Source organism: Jaculus jaculus, chromosome 3 (genome assembly GCF_020740685.1).
Source record: "Jaculus jaculus isolate mJacJac1 chromosome 3, mJacJac1.mat.Y.cur, whole genome shotgun sequence".
In the NCBI taxonomy this organism is placed as follows: Eukaryota; Metazoa; Chordata; class Mammalia; order Rodentia; family Dipodidae; genus Jaculus; species Jaculus jaculus.
Genome location: NC_059104.1, coordinates 170,809,766 through 170,832,250, shown reverse-complemented (window position 1 = coordinate 170,832,250; position 22,485 = coordinate 170,809,766). Strand labels below are relative to the sequence as shown.

Here is a 22,485-nt window from a genome sequence, read left to right as displayed (position 1 = left end):
CTCTCATTTCTTCTCCAGAGAAAAATTCCTGACCCATCATCTTGTTATTGGCCTGTGCATAGGAACAAAGATAGAATCGGAGATTCAAAAACTGGTAGCCAACCGGGCATGGTGGCGCACGCCTTTAATCCCAGCACTTCGGAGGCAGAGGTAGGCGGATTGCTGTGAGTTTGAGGCTACCCTGAGACTGCTTAGTCAATTCCAGGTCAGCCTGAGCTAGAATGACACCCTACCTTGAAAAAAAAAAAATTGGAGATAGAATGAGCTACAAGGATTTTTGTTGTTTTTTCAAGGTAAGGTCTCGCTCTAGCCCAGGCTAACCTGGAATTCACTATGTAGTCTCAGGGTGACCTCAGACTCACACCCGTCCTTCCATCTCTACCTCCTGAGTGGTTGGATGAAAGGTGTGTGCCACCACGCCCGGCTTCTTTTTTTTTTTGTCTACCTCTAATTTGTCTTCTTGACATGAACAACTCATTTTCATATATTATTATCTCTGAGGATTATTAGTTTTTGTTTCCTTACCCAACTAATCTAAATTTGAGATGTCACAGCCGTCTTGGTCAGCTATGTCTCTTACGTGGTTGAAACTGAAACTTGTCTTTTCTTGGCCCAAGACCAGGAAAATCAATACCTAACGGTGCTTTCCTAGACTTGTTACCTGAGGGTTTCTGCAGTTGAGGAGCTGTGAACCACTCTGCGCAGTAACTAAAGGTGTTCAATAAGTCCCGAGCGTAGAGCCCGACATGTCCCCACTGCTGGGTGAATAAGGGATTCCGGGGGTTCCGCCGTCCTGAGGCCCGCGGTGTGCCAGCCTTACTGACTTTTGATCTCTTTCCTCCAGGTTGGTTTATAAATGGTTCCTGTTGATCTATAAAATCAGCTATGCCACTGGCATTATTGGCTACATGGCTGTCATGTTTACCCTCTTTGGTCTTAACTTATTATTCAAGTGAGTACCTTTTGCTTTTGTATTTGTTGGTATTGGGAGAGAAGTGGCTGGAAGTCACTGGGTGCTAACAGCAGACATGAACTGGGGTAGGAGTATCGAGCACCCTGGGGTGAGGGAGTGGAGGCTGTCTGTACTGTGGCGCTAGCAGAAAGCAAGGAAGGTCTGGATAGATACAAAAGCCAAAGTCCCAAGTCATTGCTTATATTTTCTAAAAACTGGTATTTCAGAAAAGGATAACACAAATAAGCATAATGATGATTATAATTATAACCAATTACTCGTAATTCCATCACCCTGGCCACAGTTTTCCTCACCTGTTACAGCCTTAAACTCGGGATCTTCCTGCTTAGCATCCTGAATGCTGGGATTCTAGTGATGCACCATCACACCTGGAACATAGTTACACGTGATTTATTTACTGTCCATGGCTGACTTTACACTGAAACAAGATAACCAAATAGTTGTGACCCACCAAGCGGGTCATAAAACATAAAATATTTTTATCTGGCCTTTAACAGGAAAGATTTGCCAACCCTTAGGCACTCAAATTCTTATGACCATAGTTGGCCACACCTAGCATCAGGCCCATTTAGGACACAGACAGGAAACACAGCAGTATCTGCCTGCAGGAAATCTTCACAGTAGTCCCAGAGCTGAAATGTAACAGCGTAAGTCCAGACTTCCCAGGAATATGCTGTTTCATGAATGTTCTAGGCCATAGATAACGTTGCGTGTAATGTGGTTGGCATTCGCTCATTGTTCGTCTTCTGGGAAAATAGTTCTAGGCTGTTCGTATGTGGCTGGGTAAGTCCCGCTCCATTGTTGTGCACTTGGGTTATTTTCAGTTTAGTGTCATCACAGATAAAATGGCAGCCCTGCCAGTGCGTTTCGCTTCATATTGTTACGGGCTTTCTAAAAACTCTGTACCCGGTGTTTAAGTTCTCCTAACCACAAATAAAACAAAAGCCAGGACTTTGTGAGCTTCAGGACTCACAAGTCCAGGGAGTTAGTGGGTGAGAAGAGGGTGGAAATGAAGTGCCCTAGATGAAGTTCTGACTGAGTTGGTACAGGCCTGTGCTGAGGTTCAAGGCCTGCCCTGGCTGTAGAATGAGTTCAAGTCTAGCTTGGCTAACTTAGTAAGACTTGTTTCAAAATTTAAAAATGGGGAACTGGAGAGATGGCTCAGTGGTTAAGGTACTTCGCTGCACAGCCTAATGAACCGGGTTCAGTACCCACCTAAAGCCAACTGCACAAAGTGGCACAGTGTCTAGAGTTCATTTGCAGTAGCTGGAGGCCTTGGCACACCCGTTCCGTCCATGTGTTTGTTTCTTTCTCTGCTTGCAAATAAATAAAAATAACTTCTTAAAAATGGGCTGGACTTCCGGTTAAGATGGCGGCGTAGATACCACGCCAAAGCAGCCTGGGGGGGGAAAGACCAAAAAAAAACTCAGCAAAATACACACTTTTACTAAAAAGTGAGGTGTATAGGAAGTTGAGGCGGCAGCGGAGAAGTGGAAGAGTTATAGAGCATCCAGAGCCTGCACAGGCGGGAACAGCGGCTCCGGGGCGGCTCGGCTACCCGCCGCAACCGCGGAGCGGCAGAAAACCGCCGGACTCTCGGCTCGAGCCGCAGGACAAGCCAGGTGCGGGATTTTCCCCTCACACCGCGCTCTCCGCAACTCGGGAAACGTGAGGGGAGAGCGGCAGCAAGCAATGGAGGGAGGAGCAGACCGCGAGGTAAAAGCACACGTGGAACAGCGATACAACCAGAGCAGCCGCAGCTCCCTCCCCTCCCCCGCCGCCTGAACCCAGCTCCAGCGAACACAGCAGCGGCCCGGGACCCGGCCATGCCAACTTGGGCTGACGGCGGGACCCAAGCAGGAGCAGAATTCGGCAGCAACTTCAGCGGCTCCAGCACCGGTACCAGTGGCCCCAGCAGCAGCGGACCCAGGAGCGGCAGCGTTGGCAGATCCCGCAGCAGCGGCTTCGGGGTGAGCAGCAGCGGTGGACACGGCAATGGCAGCTTCAGCAGCGGTGGGGGCTCTGGGGGTGGCAGCTACAACAGCTGCAGAGGCGGCAGCAGCGGCTCAGTTTGCCCCGTAGGAAAAGCAAGTGCCCAGCTCCAGAAATCAGAACAGCAGCCCGACGACCCAGGCAGCAACTTGACTGAGACCACAATCACCCAAGGTAACTGGGATTGCACCAGGGAAGGGTCTCACTTGGTCACAAGCTGACTTGGATACCTCAACAGACCAGAAATCTAAACCTCTTTGTTGATAGAGGATCTGGTCATTATAATAACTACTCTTGCATACATACTCGGGGCTGTTTTTGATGGAATGGGTACAGTGTTTAGTTAAATTTTAGAATCTACCAGTATATTATTCCACTCAGCCTGCTTGAATACTCCTATAGCAGGGAAACTCAACCCCTAAGAACATCTTTGTAGATACTCTGAGAGTCTTAAGAGCCACACCTAATACCTTAAGGTCCTACCCTGAAAATATATTACATCAAATCAATTGATACAGCTAAGAATACACAGCTAGCTAGAAAATCCAAGCATTAACTTAATCCAAGATGCAAAAATATATACATTATAACACAAGAAACACTAAAAAGCAAGACGATATAAATCCACCTAAAAGTATTAATGCATCAGAAATGTCCTCCAGTGAGAAAGAGTTAGAGGAAATGCCTGAGAAAGAGTTCAAAAGAATAATTATAAATATGTTCAAAGAGGTCAAAGAACACATGAAAACAATCAAAGAAGAAATCAAAGAGGAAATCAAAGGAATCAAAGAAGAGGCAGGACACCAATTTAATGAAATAAAGAAGGCAATACAAGACATAAATAGAGAAATAGAAATAACAAAGAAAAACCAGTCAGAATTACTAGCAATGAAGAACACAGTTAATGAAATAAAAAACTCTGTAGAAAATCTCACCAGTAGGATGGATGAGGGAGAGGACAGAATATCTAAGCTAGAAGATCAGGTGGCAGACCTAATGCAGTCCAACAAAGAGAAAGACAAACTTATAGAAAAGTATGAGTGGGAATTTCAAGATATTCGGGACACTATGAAAAGATCCAATATAAGAATTCAGGGCATAGTAGAAGGAGAAGAATTCCACTCCAGAGGCATAGTAGGCATCTTCAACAAAATCATAGAGGAAAATTTTCCCCAAATTGGGAAAGAGGTGCCAATACAGATACAGGAAGCCTTTAGAACCCCAGCCAGACAAAACCCAGAAAGAAACTCTCCTCGCCACATTATACTCAAACTTCCAAACACACAAACCAAAGAAAAAATATTGAAAGCAGTTAGAGAGAAAAATCAAGTTACCTACAAAAGCAAGCCCATCAGGATTACAGCAGATTATTCAACACAAACTTTTAAAGCCAGAAGGGCCTGGAGTGATATATTCCAAGTTCTGAAAGATAACAACTGTCAACCAAGGTTACTTTATCCTGCAAAGTTATCCATCCAAATAGATGGAGAAATAAAGACATTCCATGACAAAAGCAGGTTAAAGGAATATCTGAAGACAAAACCAGCTCTACAGAAAATACTTGATAGAATCCTCCATGCTGAACAAAAGGAAAAGCACACATATAAGGAACCTAGAAAAAACCAGCCATACTCAAATACCAGTTAACAGAAGAGAGCACAGGTAGAACAAGTAACACACACACACACACACAAATGGCAAACATAAATACATACCTTTCAATAATATCTCTTAATATCAACGGTCTCAATGCACCAACGAAAAGACATAGATTTGCAGACTGGGTTAAAAAGCAGGATCCTACAATTTGTTGTCTTCAAGAAACTCACCTTTCTACAAAGGATAGACATTATCTTAGGGTGAAAGGTTGGAAGACGGTGTTTCAAGCAAATGGGCCTAGAAAACAAGCAGGGGTTGCTATCCTAATATCAGACAGGGTGGACTTTAGTCCGAAGTTAGTCAAAAAAGATAAGGAAGGTCACTTTATATTGATTAAGGGCACACTACAACAGGAGGACATTACAATCCTAAACATATATGCACCTAACATGGGGGCTCCCAAATTCGTCAAACAAACACTATTAGAACTAAGGTCACAGATAACACCAAACACGGTGGTGGTGGGTGACTTTAACACCCCACTCTCATCAATTGACAGGTCATCCAGGGAAAGAATAAACAGAGAGGCATCTGGACTAAATGAGGTCATAGAAGGAATGGACCTAACAGATATATACAGGACATTTCATCCAAAGGCTGCAGAATATACATTCTTTTCAGCAGCACATGGAACATTCTCTAAAATAGACCATATATTAGGACACAAAGCAAATCTTAACAAATTCAGGAAAATTGAAATAATTCCTTGCATTCTATCTGACCACAATGGAATTAAACTACAAATCAGTAGCAAGAAAGGCTATAGAGCATACACAAAATCATGGAAACTAAACAATACACTACTAAATGATGAGTGGGTCAATGAAGAAATCAAAAAGGAAATCAAAAAATTTATAGAGTCAAATGATAATGAGAACACAACATACCAAAATCTCTGGGACACAATAAAGGCAGTTCTAAGAGGTAAATTTATAGCCTTAAGTGCCTATATTAAGAAATTAGAAAGGTCGCAAGTAAACGACCTAATGCTTCGCCTTAAAGCCTTGGAAAAAGAAGAACAAGGCAAACCAAAAAGTAGTAGACGGGAAGAAATAATAAAGATTAGGGCAGAAATTAATGAAATAGAAACAAAAAGAACAATCCAAAGAATTAATGAAACAAAGAGTTGGTTCTTTGAAAGGATAAACAAGATTGATAAACCCTTAGCAAATCTGACCAAAAGAAAGAGAGAAGAGACACAAATTAATAAAATCAGAGATGAACAAGGTAACATCACAACAGATTCCAGAGAAATTCAAAAAATTATAGGGACATACTATAAAAGCATATACTCCACAAAGTATGAAAATCTGAAAGAAATGGATGATTTCCTTGATCTATATGACCTACCTAAATTAAATCAAAATGAGATTAATCACTTAAATAGACCTATAACAAACATGGAGATCCGAGCAGTTATCAATAATCTCCCAACTAAAAAAAGCCCAGGCCCGGATGGATTCACTGCTGAATTTTACCAGACTTTTAAGGAAGAGCTAACACCATTGCTTCTTAAGCTTTTCCAGGAAATAGAAAAAGAAGGAATCCTACCAAACTCCTTCTATGAGGCCAGCATCACCCTGATACCAAAACCATGCAAAGATAGAACAAAAAAAGAAAATTACAGACCAATCTCCCTCATGAACATAGATGCAAAAATTCTCAACAAAATATTGGCAAACAGAATACAAGAGTATATCAAAAAGATCATTCACCCTGACCAAGTAGGCTTTATCCCAGAGATGCAGGGATGGTTCAACATACGCAAATCTATAAATGTAATACATTACATAAATGGGTTGAAGGACAAAAATCACATGATCATCTCATTAGATGCAGAGAAAGCATTTGACAAAATCCAACATCCCTTCATGATAAAAGTCCTACAGAGACTGGGAATAGAAGGAACATATCTCAATATAATAAAGGCTATTTATGACAAGCCTACAGCCAACATATTACTAAATGGGGAAAAACTGGAAGCTTTTCCACTAAAATCAGGAACAAGACAAGGGTGTCCACTGTCTCCACTTCTATTTAATATAGTTTTGGAAGTCTTAGCCATAGCAATAAGGCAAGAGACACACATAAAAGGGATACAAATTGGAAAGGAAGAAATCAAGTTATCATTATTTGCAGATGACATGATTCTATACATAAAGGACCCTAAAGACTCTACTAGCAAGCTGTTAGAGCTGATCAAAACCTACAGCAATGTAGCAGGATACAAAATAAATACACAGAAATCAGTAGCCTTCGTATATGCTAACAACAAACACACAGAGGATGAAATCAGAGAATCACTCCCATTCACAATTGCATCAAAAAAAATAAAATACCTTGGAATAAACCTAACTAAGGAAGTAAAGAATCTATACAATGAGAACTTTAAGACACTCAAGCGAGAAATTGCAGAAGACACTAGAAAGTGGAGAAACATCCCTTGTTCCTGGCTTGGAAGAATCAATATCGTGAAAATGGCAATCTTACCTAAAGCAATCTACACATTTAATGCAATCCCTATCAAAATTCCAAAGGCTTTCTTCATGGAAATAGAAAAAACAATCCAAAAATTCATTTGGAATCATAAAAAACCTCGAATATCTAAAATAATACTGAGCAACAAAAAAGAGGCTGGTGGTATCACCATACCTGATTTTAACCTATACTACAGAGCCATAGTAACAAAAACAGCATGGTACTGGCACAAAAACAGACATGTAGATCAGTGGAACAGAATAGAGGACCCAGATGTAAGCCCAAGTAGCTATAGCCACCTGATATTCGATAAAAATGCCAAAAATACTCATTGGAGAAGAGACAGCCTCTTCAGCAAATGGTGTTTTGAAAACTGGATAAATATCTGCAGAAGGATGAAAATAGATTCTTCTCTCTCGCCATGCACAAGAATTAAGTCCAAATGGATTAAAGACCTTAACATCAGACCGGAAACTTTGAAACTGCTAGAGGAAAAAGTAGGGGAAACCCTTCAACATATTGGTCTTGGCAAAGACTTTCTGAATACAACCCCAGTTGCTCAGGCAATAAAACCACAGATTAACCACTGGGACCTAATGAAATTACAAAGATTTTGCACCGCAAAGGACACAGTGAAAAAAGCAAAGAGGCAACCTACAGAATGGGAAAAAATCTTCGCCAGCTTTATATCTGATAGAGGATTAATATCTAGGATATACAAAGAACTCAAAAAGTTAAATAATAAGGAATCAAACAAGCCAATCAAAAAATGGGCTATGGAGCTAAATAGAGAGTTCTCAAAGGAAGAAATACGAATGGCATATAAGCACCTAAAAAAATGTTCTACGTCACTAGTCATCAGGGAAATGCAGATTAAAACTACATTGAGATTCCATCTCACTCCTGTCAGATTGGCCACCATCATGAAAACAACTGATCATAAATGTTGGCGGGGATGTGGAAAAAAAGGAACCCTTCTGCACTGCTGGTGGGAATGCAATCTGGTCCAGCCATTGTGGAAAACAGTGTGGAGATTCCTAAAGCAGCTAGAGATTGATCTACCATATGACCCAGCTATAGCACTCCTAGGCATATATCCAAAGGACTCATCTCATTTCCTTAGAAGTACATGCTCAACCATGTTTATTGCTGCTCAATTTATAATAGCTGGGAAATGGAACCAGCCTAGATGTCCCTCAACAGATGAGTGGATAATGAAGATGTGGTACATTTATACAATGGAGTTCTACTCAGCGGTAAAGAAAAATGAAGTTATGAAATTTGCAGAAAAATGGATGGACCTGGAAAGTATTATACTAAGTGAGGTAACCCAGGCCCAGAAAGCCAAGCGCCACATGTTCTCCCTCATATGGGGATCCTAGCTACAGATGATTGGGCTTCTGCGTGAGAATGAAAATACTTAGTAGCAGAGGCCAGTAAGTTGAAAAGGAGACATAAAGGGTGGAGAAAGGAAGGGAGGAGGATACTTAATAGGTTGATATTGTATATATGTAATTACAATGATTGTAATGGGGAGGTAATATGATTGAGAATGGAATTTCAAACGGGAAAGTGTGGGGGTGGGGAGGGAGGGAATTACCATGGGATATATTTTATAATCATGGAAAATGTTAATAAAAATTTAAAAAAAAAAATGGGCTGGCCAGGGGCTGGAGGTATGGCTTAATGGTTAAGGCATTATCCTGCAAAGCCAAAGGACCTAGGTTCAGTTTCCCAGGACCCATGTAAGCCAGATGCACAAGGCGACATCATGTATCTGGAGTTCATTTGCAGTGGCTAGAGGCCCTGGCATGCCCATTCTCTTTCTCTCTGCCTCTAATAAATGAATAAAAACAAATACAATTAAAAAAAAATGGGCTGGTGGGGGCTGGAGAAATGCCATAGTGGTTAAGGAGTTTGCTGTGAAGCCAAAGGACCCAGGTGCTTGCATTGTCTGTGTAGGCAGGTCTACGTTTGAAATTAAAAGTTCATTTGAGACAAATATCACTAACTATATACTGAGAAGACACCTACAAAATCCTTCCCTCCTCAGAACAGGACGAAAGAATTAACAGGATTGCAAAGTGTTAAAATATATCCCTGTAGATAAAGGAAAAAAAAAATATATATATATATTTTTTTTATATATATATCCCTGTAGAGTCTAACACAACTCATCAAAAGAAAATAAAGCTGTTTCCAGGTATCTTCCTGTGTTGGCTAAAAGGAAATAAAAATTGTGTGCTGTGCTATAAAGAAGTTTCTTCTAAGGAGCTGGAGAGACGGCTGAGCAGCTATAGACACTTGCTTGTAAAGCCTGATAGCCCAGCTCAGTTCCCAGCAATCTCATAAAGCCACATGCACGAAATGATGCATCTGGAGTTTGTTTGCAGTGGCAGGAAGCCCTGGCATGTCCATTCTCATTCTTATTTTCTCTGTCTCTCTCAAATAAATATTGTTTTTTTTAATAAAAAGATGTTTCTTCTATAGTTCCTTCTTACTTGCCTAACTTATACAAAATGAAAGCAAAAATAAGGTTCTTGGTCACTTTTATGCAACTGATTAGGAAATTGATGTAAAATCAGTGATGTTACTCAGTGAGTTAAATATTAAAAGGTTGGAGCCAGGCATGGTGGCGCATGCCTTTAATCCCAGCACTGGGGAGGCAGTGGTAGGAGGATCATGGTGAATTCAAGGCCACCCTGAGACTACATAGTGAATTTCATGTCAGCCTGAGCTAGAGTGAGACCCTACCTCAGAAAAACAAAACAAAAAATGGTTGGGCTGGGTCTAGAGAGCAGGCTTAGCACTTAAGACATTTGCCTGCAAAGCCTATGAACTCAGGTTCAATTCCCCGGGACCCACATAAGCCAGATGCACAAGGTGGCACATGCGTCTAGAGTTGGTTTGCATGTGAGTGGGGGCGTGGACAGTGCCAGAGCCTTCTGCCATTGCCAACAAACTACACATGCATGTACCTCTTTGCACAGCTGGCTTTATGTGAGTATTGAACCCAGGCCATCAGGCTTTGTAAGCAAGTACCTTATAACTGCTGAGCCATCTCTCCAGCCCTCTTCCCCCCCCCATACTTATATTTAGCAAACTATTTCTTCTAAAGGCTAATTGGTAAATATTTTTGGTTTTGGGGGACAGAAAGGACAAACTTAGGATATTGGATGTGGGTTCTTATATCCCAAGAGAGAAAACTCCCATTCTGCTTGATCTTTATGCCTGTCATCAGCTAAGAGATTCTCAGGATAGGCCTGGCAGGAGATACATGGCCCTTGGGGTCATATTCAGTCTCTGCTTTAGTTACACCCAGATTCTAGTGTGCTCTTGCCTCCTTTTAAAGGGCTCAGCTATGGGCTGGAGAGATGGCTTGGTGGTTAAGGCCTTCGCCTGCAAAGCCAAAGGACCTTGGTTTGATTCTCTAGGACCCACAGCCAAATGCACAAGGTTGTGTATGCATCTGGACTTCGTTTGCAGCAGCTAGAGGCCCTGGCATGCCCATTCTCTCATTCTCTTCTCTCTCTCTCAAATAAATAAAATAAAAAATAAATAAAGGTCTCTGCTTTGTCAGTAGGTAACTGATTCAAGATAGAACTACTCAGTGAATTGCCAACTTCTAGGCTAAATTTCTGAACTTAGTGTCTAGCATTTTCCAACAGTGAAGTCCCCAACACATTGGTTTCAAAGGGCCTAGGCCTTACAAGCCCCAAGGCATGGCCAGTCATGGCTGCAGGACTAAGAAGAGAGATGAGAGTAGGGGCAGGAGAGGGTACCTGGGCTTTGAGGCTCACAGTGATAACGTCCTCAAGAGATGTCCAGGGGCCGTAGAAAACAGCCCACTGGATTTGGCATAATTGCCAAGTGGTCTGGACTTTGAGCCAGCTAACTTAATTTAGGCTCTGCCTTGAGTGTCCCAAAGCAATAATCTAAAACAGTTTTGCCTCAAGTCTGACCTTACTAGCCATGATGCTTCCCTTACAGGATTAAACCAGAAGATGCAATGGATTTTGGCATTTCTCTCCTTTTCTATGGACTTTACTATGGAGTTCTTGAGCGGGACTTTGCAGAAATGTGTGCAGATTACATGGCGTCTACCATAGGAGTGAGTTCACCTGTTTTATTTTGTGTTTGTTTTTGAGGCAGTGTCTCAATATGTATGTAACCTAGGTTGGTACTGAACATTGCAATTCTCCTGCCTCAGCCTTCTGACATTGGGATTATAGGTATGCATGACCATACCCAACCAACTCGTACCAGCTACCTGTACAAATCATTGGTTGGTTGGTTTTTCGAGGTTGACCTGGAATTCAGTATGTAGTCTCAGGGTGGCCTCGAACTCACAGCGGTCCTCCTACCTCTGCCTCCCAGGTGTTGGAATTAAAGTCATATGCCACCATGCCTAGCCACCTGTACTCTTCATATTGCCTCGTACAGCCTTCAAATTGCTCATCACTTGCTAATGGAAGAAAAAGTTTCCAAATAGGCAGTGAACCCTATAAAGTCCTTCGGGGGTGGGTGGTAGGCATGGAGATCACATCCTTGAATTTAGAAAGCCAGATTTCCCATGCATCTTGAAAGTTTATTTACTTTTTTAAAAAATTTTTTGTTCAGTTTTATTTATTTATTTGAGAGGGACAGAGAGAGAGAGAGAGAGAAAGAGGCAGATAGAGAGGGAGAGAATGGGTGTACCAGGGCTTCCAGCCACTGCAAATGAACCCCAGATGCGTGTGCCCCCTTGTGCATCTGGCTAATGTGGGTCCTGGGAAATCCAGCCTCGAACTGGGGTCCTTAGGCTACACAGGCAAGCACTTAACCGCTAAGCCATCTCTCCAGCCCCCTATTTATTTACTTTTTATACTCAGGAATTTTAACTGTAGGGCCATCATAGGAAACACTTTACCTAGCAAGAGGTTAACATTTGTCCAGCACAAAGGTATGTTTTTTTGTTTTGACTTAAAATATATTTTATTTATTTATTTGAGCGAGGGAAAGAGAAAAGGAGGCACATAGAGAGAGAATGGGCACACCAGGGCTTTCAGCCACTGTAAATGATCCCCGACACATGTGCCATCTTGTGCATCTGTCTTATGTGGGCACTGTGGAATTGAACCTGGGTCCTTATGCTTCTCAGGTAAGTAATGCTTTAATCACTAAGTCATCTCTCCAAACCAAGAAGTTTGTTTTTTTTTTTCTCTACCAAGGTAGGGTCTCACTCTAGCTCAGGCTGACCTGGAAAATTCACTGTGTAGTCTCAGGGTGGCCTTGAACTCAAGACAATCCTCCCTCTCCCTCCTTAGTGCTAGGATTAAAGGTGTGCACCACCACACCTGGATCAAGAAGTTATTTTTTTTTTTAAGATTCATTTTTATTTCTCTACTAGAGACAGAGAGAGGGAAGGAGGAAGGGAGAGGCAGAGAAAGAAAGAGAGATTGGGTGCGCCAGCACCTCTAGCTACTGCAAACAAACTCCAGACACACGTGCCACCATGTGCATCTGGCCATTTATTCATTAGAGAGAATGGGCATTCCAGGTTCTTTAGCCATGGCAAACAACCTCCAGACATATGCGTCACCTTGTGCACTTGGCTTACGTGGGTCTTGGGGAACCAAACCTGGGTCCTTTGGCTTTGCAAGCAAATGCCTTAACTACTAAGCCATCTCTCTAGCCCTCAAGAAGTTATTTTTTATTTTTTTTCAAGAAGTTATTTTTGAGCTGACTTTTTTTTTAATTTTTAAATTTTTATTAACATTTTCCATGATTATAAAAAAAATCCATGGTAATTCCCTCCTTCCCCACCCCCACACTTTCCCCTTTGAAATTCCATTCTCCATCATATTACCTCCCCATTACAATCATTGTACTGACATATATACAATATCAACCTATTAAGTATCCTCCTCCCTTCCTTTCTCTTCCCTTTATGTCTCCTTTTTAACTTACTGGCCTCTGCTATCAAGTATTTTCCTTCTCACGCAGAAGCCCAATCATCTGTATTGAGCTGACTTTTAACAGTGAGTTAGTTAGGAGTAAGGTGATGAAGTGATGTGTGTACTATGCAGTAAAACAGCTTGCTTAAAAGTGGGATAGATCCATGGCTCAGCAGTTAAAGGCACTTGCTTGCAAAGCCCAGATGCCCTAGCACACCCATTGATCCTTTCTCTCTCTTTTCCAAATAAATGAATAAAATATTGGAGGTGGTCTGGAGAAATGGCTCAGCAGTTAAGGTGCTTGCATGCAAAGCCTAATGACCTGAGTTCAGTTCCTTAGCACCCACATAAAGCCAGATATACAAAATGGCCCATGTACCTGGAGTTCATTTGCAGTGTCTGGAGGTCCTGGCATGTCTCTATCTACCTCACCCCCCCACCCCATTTGTATGTGTGTGTCTCTGACTCTCCCTACTTGCAAATAAATGAATTTTGTTTTGTTTTGTTTTTCAAGGTAGCATCTTGCTCTAGTCCAGGCTGATCTGGAACTCATGTAGTCTCAGGGTGGTCTCAAACTCCCAAAAACCTCCCAAGTACTGAGAGAACAAGACTTCAACAGATTTGCATTAAGCAAAGATCATTCTGTCTCCTGGGAAGAAAATAGACTAGAGAGGGGTCCACAGGTAAAAGTAAGCCTCCTGAAGAGACAATTCTGATAATACAGGCAAGATAAATGTATTTTATATTAGAATAGAGATGGTGGAAAGGGAGAGAAGTAAGCTATTTGAGAAGTATTTTGGAGGTAAGTTAGACAGGATATTGTTCATTTCCTGAGACAGAAAAAAATAAGGAATGACTGGACACGGTGATGCACACCTTTAATCCCAGCACTCAGGAGGCAGAAGTAGGAAGATTGCCATGAGTTTGAGGCCACCCTAAGACCACATAGTGAATCCAGGTCATCCTGGGCTAGAGTGAGACCCTACCTCAAAATAAAATAAAATATAAATGCTGGAGTGATGTCTTAGTGGTTAAGGCGCTTGCCTGCAAAATCTAAGAACTCATGTTTGAATCTCCAGGTCCCCCTTAAGCCAGGTGCCCAGTGGTGCAAGCATGCAGTGTTGCACATGCACCACAAGAGGGCGCACATGTCAGGAGTTCATTTTTTAGTGGCTGAAGTCCCCGGAGCGCCCATTCTCTCACACACATTTTTTTAAAAAGGAAAAGGGGAAGGAAAGGAGGGAAAAGAAAAGAAAAGGAAAAAAACATGAAGGAAGTGTAGGTATGGGAGTGCTTTTTCCAGATGGGAAATACTGCGAGAGGACAAGGACAATGAAGAGATGCTTCACATTTAAATGTAAAATAACAACAGTCTGAGATCTTAGAAAATATCCCTGTTTTTTCCCCAAAATAGAAGTATGTTTCTGTTTATTTTTATTTTTTTAATTTTATTTATTTCTTTGAGAGAGAGAGTGGGGGAGAGGCAGAGAGAGAGAGAGAGAGGATGCGCCAGGGCCTCCAGCCACTGCAAATGAACTCCAGATGCCACACCACCTTGTGCATCTGGCTTACATGGAAACTGGGGAATCACACCTGGGCTTTGCAGGCAAGTGCTTAACTTGCTAAGCAATCTTTCCAGCCCTGTTTTTTGGGGGGGAGGGGAGTTGGTGAGGGAGTTGGTTTTTCATGGTAGGGTCTCTCTCAAGTCCAGGCTGACCTAGAATTCACTATGTAGTCTCAGGGTGGCCTCAAACTCACAGTGATCCTCATATGTTGGTTTCCCAAGTGCTAGAATTAGATATGTGCACTACCATACCTGGCAACTCCTACAGGTTTTAAACCCTGCTTCTGACTTCAGCTTTCTTTCTTTTTTTAAATTTTATTTTATTTATTTTTTGTCTATTTATGTGAGACTGAGAGAAAGAAACGGAGAGAGGGGAAGGGGGACAGAGAATTGCCATACCAGGGCCTCCAGCCACTGCAAACGAACTCCAGATTCATGTGCTACCTTGTGCATCTGGCTTATGTGGGTCCTGGGAAATCGAACCTAGGTCCTTTGGCTTTGCAGGCAAGTACCTTATCCACTAAGCCATCTCTCCAGCCCCAGCTTTTTCTTTCAGTTGCCTTTTATACTTGAACAATAAATCTTAAACATATGTACAAAATGGCTTGTGTGTTTGGAGTTTTGTTTGCAGTAGCAAGAGGCCCTGGTGTGCCCGTACTCGTGCTTTTTCTCTCTCTTTTTTTTTTTTTTTTTTTTTTTTTTAAGGAGAAAACTAGCTGAGCACCAGCGTGCATCTCTGTCCTTCCTGACCTAATGCAGTGTGACCAGTTGATCCACGCTGCTGCTGCCCTGTCTGCACCATGATGGGCCGCATCCCTTCCACTCTAGGCTGAGCCAGGCCCTTCCCTAAGTGAGTGGTCAGGTGTTTGTTGCAGCAGTGATACAAGAAAGACAGGTGTGGAGGCTGCGGTGCGGTTGTGTGGTAGGCAGAGCAGGGGGACCCAGCTTCCGGGAGAGCAGCTCTGCTGGCTGAGGAAGGCCACTTGTCAGGGGCGTCCTGGAGTGAGGGCGCTGAGAGGAGGTCCTGGCAGCACGGCTGCATGCGCCCCCCAGTTCCCAGCGCCATTCGTGGTTACTCCTTGCCTAAGGGCTGTGTTCCCCTGCCCCACGCCACTGTGCTTAACCCACCATTATGACATCTTTAAAATAAGATAGACTTTGACTTTTTAAATGTCAGGGGAGTGGGGAAGGAGCTTGTTTTAAAAATGCAAAGTAGGGCCAGGCATGGTGGCGCACGCCTTTCATCCCAGCACTCGGGAGGCAGAGGTAGGAGGATTGCCATGAGTTTGAGGCCACCCTGAGACTACATAGAGAATTCCAGGTCAGCCTAAGCTAAAGTGAGACCCTGCCTCGAAAAACCAAAAAAATAAAATAAAAATAAATAAATAAATAAAAATGCAAAGTGGGGCTAAAGGTATAATTGTTCACTTGCATGTGCACACTGTGACGGCCAAAACTGGATACAGCTAATAGAGAGCAACATGTAGAATGCCCTGGGTTTAGAACAGGGTGGGGCAGGTTAGGATGGCCAATATTATGTGTGGTTTCTTTGAAAAGAAAATTCCTATTGGGTTTATAAAACTGCAATAAGTTTAGTCTCTTTATTTGGCAGGGACTGCTATGGAGCTATTAGATATTTAACAATAAGCCACAAAAAAAGTCTTTTTGGTGGTTGGATGTGGTGTTGTATGCTTTTAGTCCGAGCACTGTGGAGGCCTAGAGCTAGGAGGATCACCATGAGTTCGAGGCCACCCTGAGACTACATAGTGAATTCCAGGTCTGCCTGGGCTAGAGTGAGACCTACCTTGAAAAAAATTTTTTATTTTTTTACTACAACTTGTTCTAAGCTTAATGAAACTTGAAAAACTTAATAAATACATGAAAAAAATGTTCTTGGGCTGGAGAGATGGCTCAGCAGTTAAAGGAGCTTGTTTGCAAAGCATGCTGACAAGGTTCAGTTCCCCAGTACCCACATAAAGTCAGGTGCACAACATGGTGCTTGTGTTTGGAGTTCATTTGTGTCAGATGAGGCCCCAGATCACTTGTACTCACTCATTTTCTGTCTAAATAATTTTGATTTTTTGGGTGTTTTTTTTTTTTTTTTTTTTTTTTGAGGCAGGGTCTCACTCTAGCCCAGGCTGACCTGGAATCCACTATGTAGTCTCAGGGTGGCCTTGAACTCACAACAATCCTCCTACCTCTGCCTCCCGAGTATTGGGATTAAATGTGTGTGCCACTATGCCTGGCTTAAAAAAATTAATATTCTTGGTGGCTGAAGAGATAGTTAAGTAGGTAAAGCGTTTGCCATGAGGACCTGAGGTTTAATGGCTGGCACCCAGGTATAATGTGAGACGTGGTGGCACACTCCCTTAATCCCAGTACTGCGGAGGCAGAACTAGGAGGATCACTGTGAGTTCAAGGACAGCCTGGGACTAGAGTAAGTTCCAGGTCAATCTGGGCTATAGTGAGACACTACCTTGAGAAAAAAAAAAAAGTGCCAGTTTTGCCATGTATAGTGGCGCACGCCTTTAACCCCCACACTCCAGAGGCAGAGGTAGGAGGATCACCGTGAGTTTGAGGTCAGCTTGGAGCTACAGAGTGAGTTGCGGGGCAGCTTGGGCTGGAGTGAGACTGACCGTGCCTGCGGAGGTGGGGAGTGTGCCACTCTCACAAGCGTGAATGCCAGGGAGGGCCTGATCTGCCCTGAGTCCGTTTTCTAACACCTATGCTGGGCATGGCCATATACCATAACCCAAGCAAGTCCTGTGGGGAGCAAGACTGGAGACTTGTTGGTATTGCTGGTCACCCAGTGTGACCAAGAGTGGCTGCTTCAGGTTCAGTGAGTGAACCAAGGAAGCAAGCAGAAGAGCAGTGGAGGACAACTCATGTCCTCTTAACTTCTGTGTGTGCATGTCGGGCATGCACATCTGCGTGCATATAGCACACACATCTCCACATTCACATGCATATGCCACATACATACACACACAAACACACATATGGGCCACAAAAAAAAAAAAAGTGGAGGATGGTTGAGGCAGATATGCAGTGTCTGACCTGACACCCATACTCATGTGTACACACAACACCCCCCCCAAAACATGTCCCAAGACCCCAGGGCCTTCTCCTCGAGGCACATTCTCACAGCTGTTTCTGCTCCCCCCACCAGTTCTACAGTGAGTCGGGCATGCCTACCAAACACCTTTCAGACAGTGTGTGTGCCGTGTGCGGGCAGCAGATCTTCGTGGACGTCAGTGAAGAGGGCATCATCGAGAACACATACAGGCTCTCCTGCAATCATGTGTATCCTGCCTTGTGCTCCCGGCTCCCACCTCCAGTGGGGGGCGGGAGGGGGAGAGCCATGACCCTAGGCATGTGGTCCAGAGTTGGAGTGTAAGAGAGAGAAGAGAGACGACAGCCCTCCGCTCCCTTAATCCTAGACTGGGACCCTCCTCATATAAAAGGTTATGGACTGCCTGGGTTCAAGAGAACCTGAGGCTGCAAGGTGTGGGGCTATTCCAGCAGACCCACGACTGGACTTCACAAGGGAAGGGAGCCCAGTTTGGAATGAAATCCCTTACTGTGAGCAGTGTATGCACTCTCTGAGCTCTGACTCTGTCTGTGTTGGGAGAGTCATGCATTGCCTCCGTTTTGCCCCATTACAACCCTGTGAGTTAAGAGTCATCCTTACTCCCTGTGAGGAAACAGGCTTGGAAAGAAGAGACCTGTCCCAAATTAGACATCTGGTAAGAAGTGAAGCCAAGATTTGAACCGCCCTGCATGGGGATGAAATGCCATCCTGGCTTCCCGTTACTTCCCTTGACCATTGGTCTCAGATTCCATGAGTTCTGTATCCGTGGCTGGTGCATTGTGGGAAAGAAGCAGACATGTCCCTACTGCAAAGAGAAGGTGGACCTGAAGAGGATGTTCAGCAATCCGTATCCTTTCTGTGGGCCCTGGTTGGGAGTGGGTGTTTGGGAGAAGTGCTGCCCAGTGTGACCGGGTATCTGGGTTCTTCCTCCTGCTCACAGTCTGGAACATGCTCACCACCCACTTTGGCTTCTCGTCTAGGGAAGTTGGGGTGTGAGGTGAGGTGGGACCAGCAGGCCGGCCGGCTTCCCATCTCAAGTTGCCAGTAGTAGCAGTTAGCACTTGCTGTTTGCTGATTCTCTGGCAAGTACTTCCTTTGTATCAGCTCATTTGATTCCCTAGCAACTTTATGACTTGAATAATGTCATCCTTATTTTGCAAATGGAACTGTCCAGAGGTCGGATAATGTTTAAGGTTACTGATGAGTGGTGCCTTGCCTACGCAACTAGAGACTGCCTATGTACCTGTGCAGGGCCTGCACGGTCCACACGGGCTGAGGGACACCTTGTCCCCATCCTTTCAGTGCGGGCCTGGCTTCCCAGGCCTGCCCTTGCCTCCCAGCCAGGCCTCTCCACTTCGCCCTAACCCTCTTCCTCCTCCTCGCCTGTGTTGGGAAGTGCCCAGCCACTTCTCTGGCTCCATGTTCATTTCCTGTGCGGTTCAGAGACCCACTTTTCTCCTCTCCCCTCCCCTCCCTGCCTTTTCTGTTCTGTGGCTCCCTGTACACTATAGGAAATAGTGGGGCTATTCCTGGTGTGCTCACAGCCCCAAACAGGAAAGTGGGCCTTTCCCTTTCTGGTTTTCGACTTGCCTCATCTAGGGCCCCACTCCAAAACAATTCAATCCTGTGGCCATGCTGGAGTTTTGAGCCTCACTTAGCTCTTAGAAGCCTGGGCCAAGTTGATACTTCTGATGCCTTTAGGGAGGTCCCCTACTGTTTGACAAGCTGCTTCTCCCATGCTTGCCTAGCTGGGCTTCCCAGGCCTCCTGTCAAGACCCTCTGCCCTACATGCAGAAGTAGAAGGAAAGGAGCCCTCCACAGTGTTGCTGGGCCTCAGTGGGCCACCTCTGAGCTCTGTGTGGACTGACTCCCGGTAACCAGCCTCTTGGTTCCTGTTCTCTTCTTGCTGTGTTCCTAGACTCAGCCTCTTCCCTGACTGAGGAAACCTTCAAGTTGGACGTTGGAAGAAACTTCTGGGGGCTCAGTAGTAGAGGACGTGCCTAGAAGGACCTCTTGGGTTACTGTGTCACATTCCCAGCGTCTGTGCAGCCACTGTCACAGATGCATTTCTAGGGCATGCATAAATCACACCGTCAGTACCATCGTAGAGAGAGCGGTGCTGGAGGTGCTGCCTAGATGCTGGTTGTAGAGAGCTGTTCCCCTCCCCACCTCTCATGTCTCTTTCCGTTTTCACTCTGCGCTCCATGCCCTGTTCTCTGGGTTCAGCCCTTCATGTCAGCGTGGAGATCTCAAGAGAAACTGGCTCTCTTTCCTTTAGTTTTTCTTTCTTTTTTGTTTTGTTTTTCGAGGTAGGGTCTCACTCTAGCTCAGACTGGCCTGGAATTCACTATGTAGTCTCGGGGTAGCCTCAAACTCACAGTAATCCTCCACTTCTGCTTCCCAAGTGCTAGGAGTAAAGGTGTTTGCCATCACACCCAACTGTCATTCTTTTAGGCTGGGAGCAGCTGAAGAGTGTGGGCACACCCTGGGAGGACCTCCGTGCCATGCTAGGTGAACCTAACAAGCTCTGATCCTTGACACACCAACAGCTGGGAAAGGCCTCATGTCATGTATGGACAACTGCTGGACTGGCTTCGTTACTTGGTAGCCTGGCAGCCTGTCATCATTGGCCTGGTGCAAGGCATCAACTACATCCTGGGCCTGGAATAATCAAGAAACATGTCAGTGGAGAACCCACCCCACCCACCATGGACCTCAGGGCACTCTCCTTGCTGCCCACGAAGACTTCCTGGGTGGGAAAGACTCAAAGGGCACTTGGGCCACTCAGGACCTCTCCAGCTATGTCTGGACTGGGGAGGAATATGATGGAGAACCAGCCAGTGGGGTTGTCAACTGTGGGGGGCTTTTTAAAAGAAAACTATTTTGATGAATATATTTAAAAACTTTTTTATTATGGAGCATAGGAGCTGCACCCCCCCCCCCCAGGCCTGATCAGGGTTGGGGACAGAGCAGTGATGGTTTTGGTTTAAAGGAGCCTTTTCACCTCTGGCTGGAGCACTGGTGGGTTCTCAGGTCACTGAGCCTCAGCCCACCCCCTTTCCCTTCCCTCCTCTACGGGGCTTAAGCCACAGATGGTGCCACAGGTGAGCACCGAGGGGTGAAGTGTTCCCGTGTTCTCTCCTGCTATGTACGGGGATGTGTGACTTTGTTCCACCTCACCCCCTTGTCCAGGTACTGAGGACTGGGGGAGGCAAGTAAATCCTCATCAGTGGCTTTCCCAACAAGGAAAGCCCCAGGGCCTCAAAAGGGAAGAGTAAGTGGCATGCATAACTTGTACCTAGGCAAGGCTGTCCTCCTCAGTCAGGAGTAGAGGCCATCTAGAGAAAGTTGGGCTACTGTTGGCAACAATTAAGTGTTGCAGCCTCTTGTGAAAGCTAAGCCTGGAAATGGTGGCATGTGTCAAAGACCACTTGACATCAATTTCTTCTTGAAAGCCTGAGTGTGTATCTGTGTTTGTGTGTGCATGCCAGAAGGGAGGCTGAGGTAGGAGGATCGCTGTAAGTTCAAGCCCAGCCCAGGACTACAGTGAGTCCCACCTTAGCCTGGGCTATAGTCAGACCCTACCTCGAAGAAAAAACAACAACAAAAACAAAAAAAACTTCTGTTAGTCACGTGACAATGTGTCCTTGAAGCTAGCAGGGGATTGATTCCCTGAGTAGGGAATGTCCCTGTGTGAGCTTGGTCGATTGTAGACTCTTCCTCGGCCTGACATCTGAGTAACGGAGGATGGGAAAATTGCAAAGGCCTAGGTGAGTTCTGAAGAGAGGCTTCCAGGCAGCCCAGCTTTAGTGCTAGGAGTCTGGAGAAAATGTGGGAGGGCACCATGGGCCTTCAGCACCGGGTTTCTAGCAGGGCCGGCCTCCTCCAGGGCAGTAGAAACAAACAGGATCTTGCTGTGTCACTCCCACCTGAATAAAGCTCTGTGAGCTGGGCTGGAAAGCTGAACATCTGCTTTTCTTCTTGCCACCTCTTTCCCAGGGTCCCTTGGGGTGTCGTGCCTCTACATCCACCAGCAGAGAGCTAGGGCTTCAGGAGTTGGGTGGTGCTTTTCCATTGTAGCCTTCCCAGAATGCTCCTGTCCTGCAGTATGAGGGGCCCTGAGGCCTCCTTTCAGACCAGGTGGTAGTGGTAACCCATTTCCCATGCCACCTGTGCTCAGAGAGCCAGAAAGCATCTTTCCCTTCACTTTCGTCCCTACTCAAGGTTAAGACTGTTTTCATGCTTAGTAGTCCCAAGTTCTGTAACTGCCTCTGAACTTGGTTACTCTAAGAGTTCAAGGTCCTCTCCGTTACCCATACTTGTCCTTCGAACCCCCGGGTAGCCTAACGTTTGGGTTTAGCTCCTGGGGATCCTCAGGTTCCTAGGGAGTTCTTCTGAAGTCTAAGTGCCTCAGGGCTGGGCACAAGGTGGAGCTGCTCAGGGAGGAAGACCCTCAGTCTGCTGCAGCTGTACCACAGGACCAGCGTAAGCCTCATGACGCTCCCGAATTCTACCTCCAAGCTGAATCCATCCCCGGCCTCCCTCTTGTCAGCAGCTCCCACCACAGCTCTTGTCCATGCGTGATACATGTGTGCACAGGGTCCCCCAGCACCGGCCTGCCTGACCCCAGGGATGCTTGGACAACCCTCAGAGGGAGTACGGCTTGATTTTGCCTAACCCTCATTTTGCTCCTTCCACAGTCCAGCTTCTTCGGTTCTACCACAGACCAGATGAGCATATTTACGCAGCCGCTGAGCTGCAGGAGCCGGTGCTGGGGAGGCGCCTGCTGCAT

The 22,485-nt window shown here is 44.9% G+C and overlaps 1 protein-coding gene across 4 annotated transcripts in view; it reads left to right on the top strand.

Annotated features, from left to right (window-relative positions):
• Window positions 1-21,659, top strand: part of Rnf121 (ring finger protein 121) — a 74,635-nt gene extending 52,976 nt beyond the window's left edge. For all 4 annotated transcript variants that reach the window (XM_045145042.1, XM_045145043.1, XM_004650986.3 and 1 more), the window contains 5 exons: window positions 845-952; window positions 11,093-11,213; window positions 17,772-17,905; window positions 18,439-18,540; window positions 20,243-21,659. In XM_045145042.1, coding sequence (XP_045000977.1) covers window positions 845-952; window positions 11,093-11,213; window positions 17,772-17,905; window positions 18,439-18,540; window positions 20,243-20,363 — 586 coding nt within the window. In that variant the 3' untranslated portion in view covers window positions 20,364-21,659. The remainder of the gene's footprint in view (window positions 1-844; window positions 953-11,092; window positions 11,214-17,771; window positions 17,906-18,438; window positions 18,541-20,242) is intronic.
• Window positions 21,660-22,485: the final 826 nt, after the last annotated feature.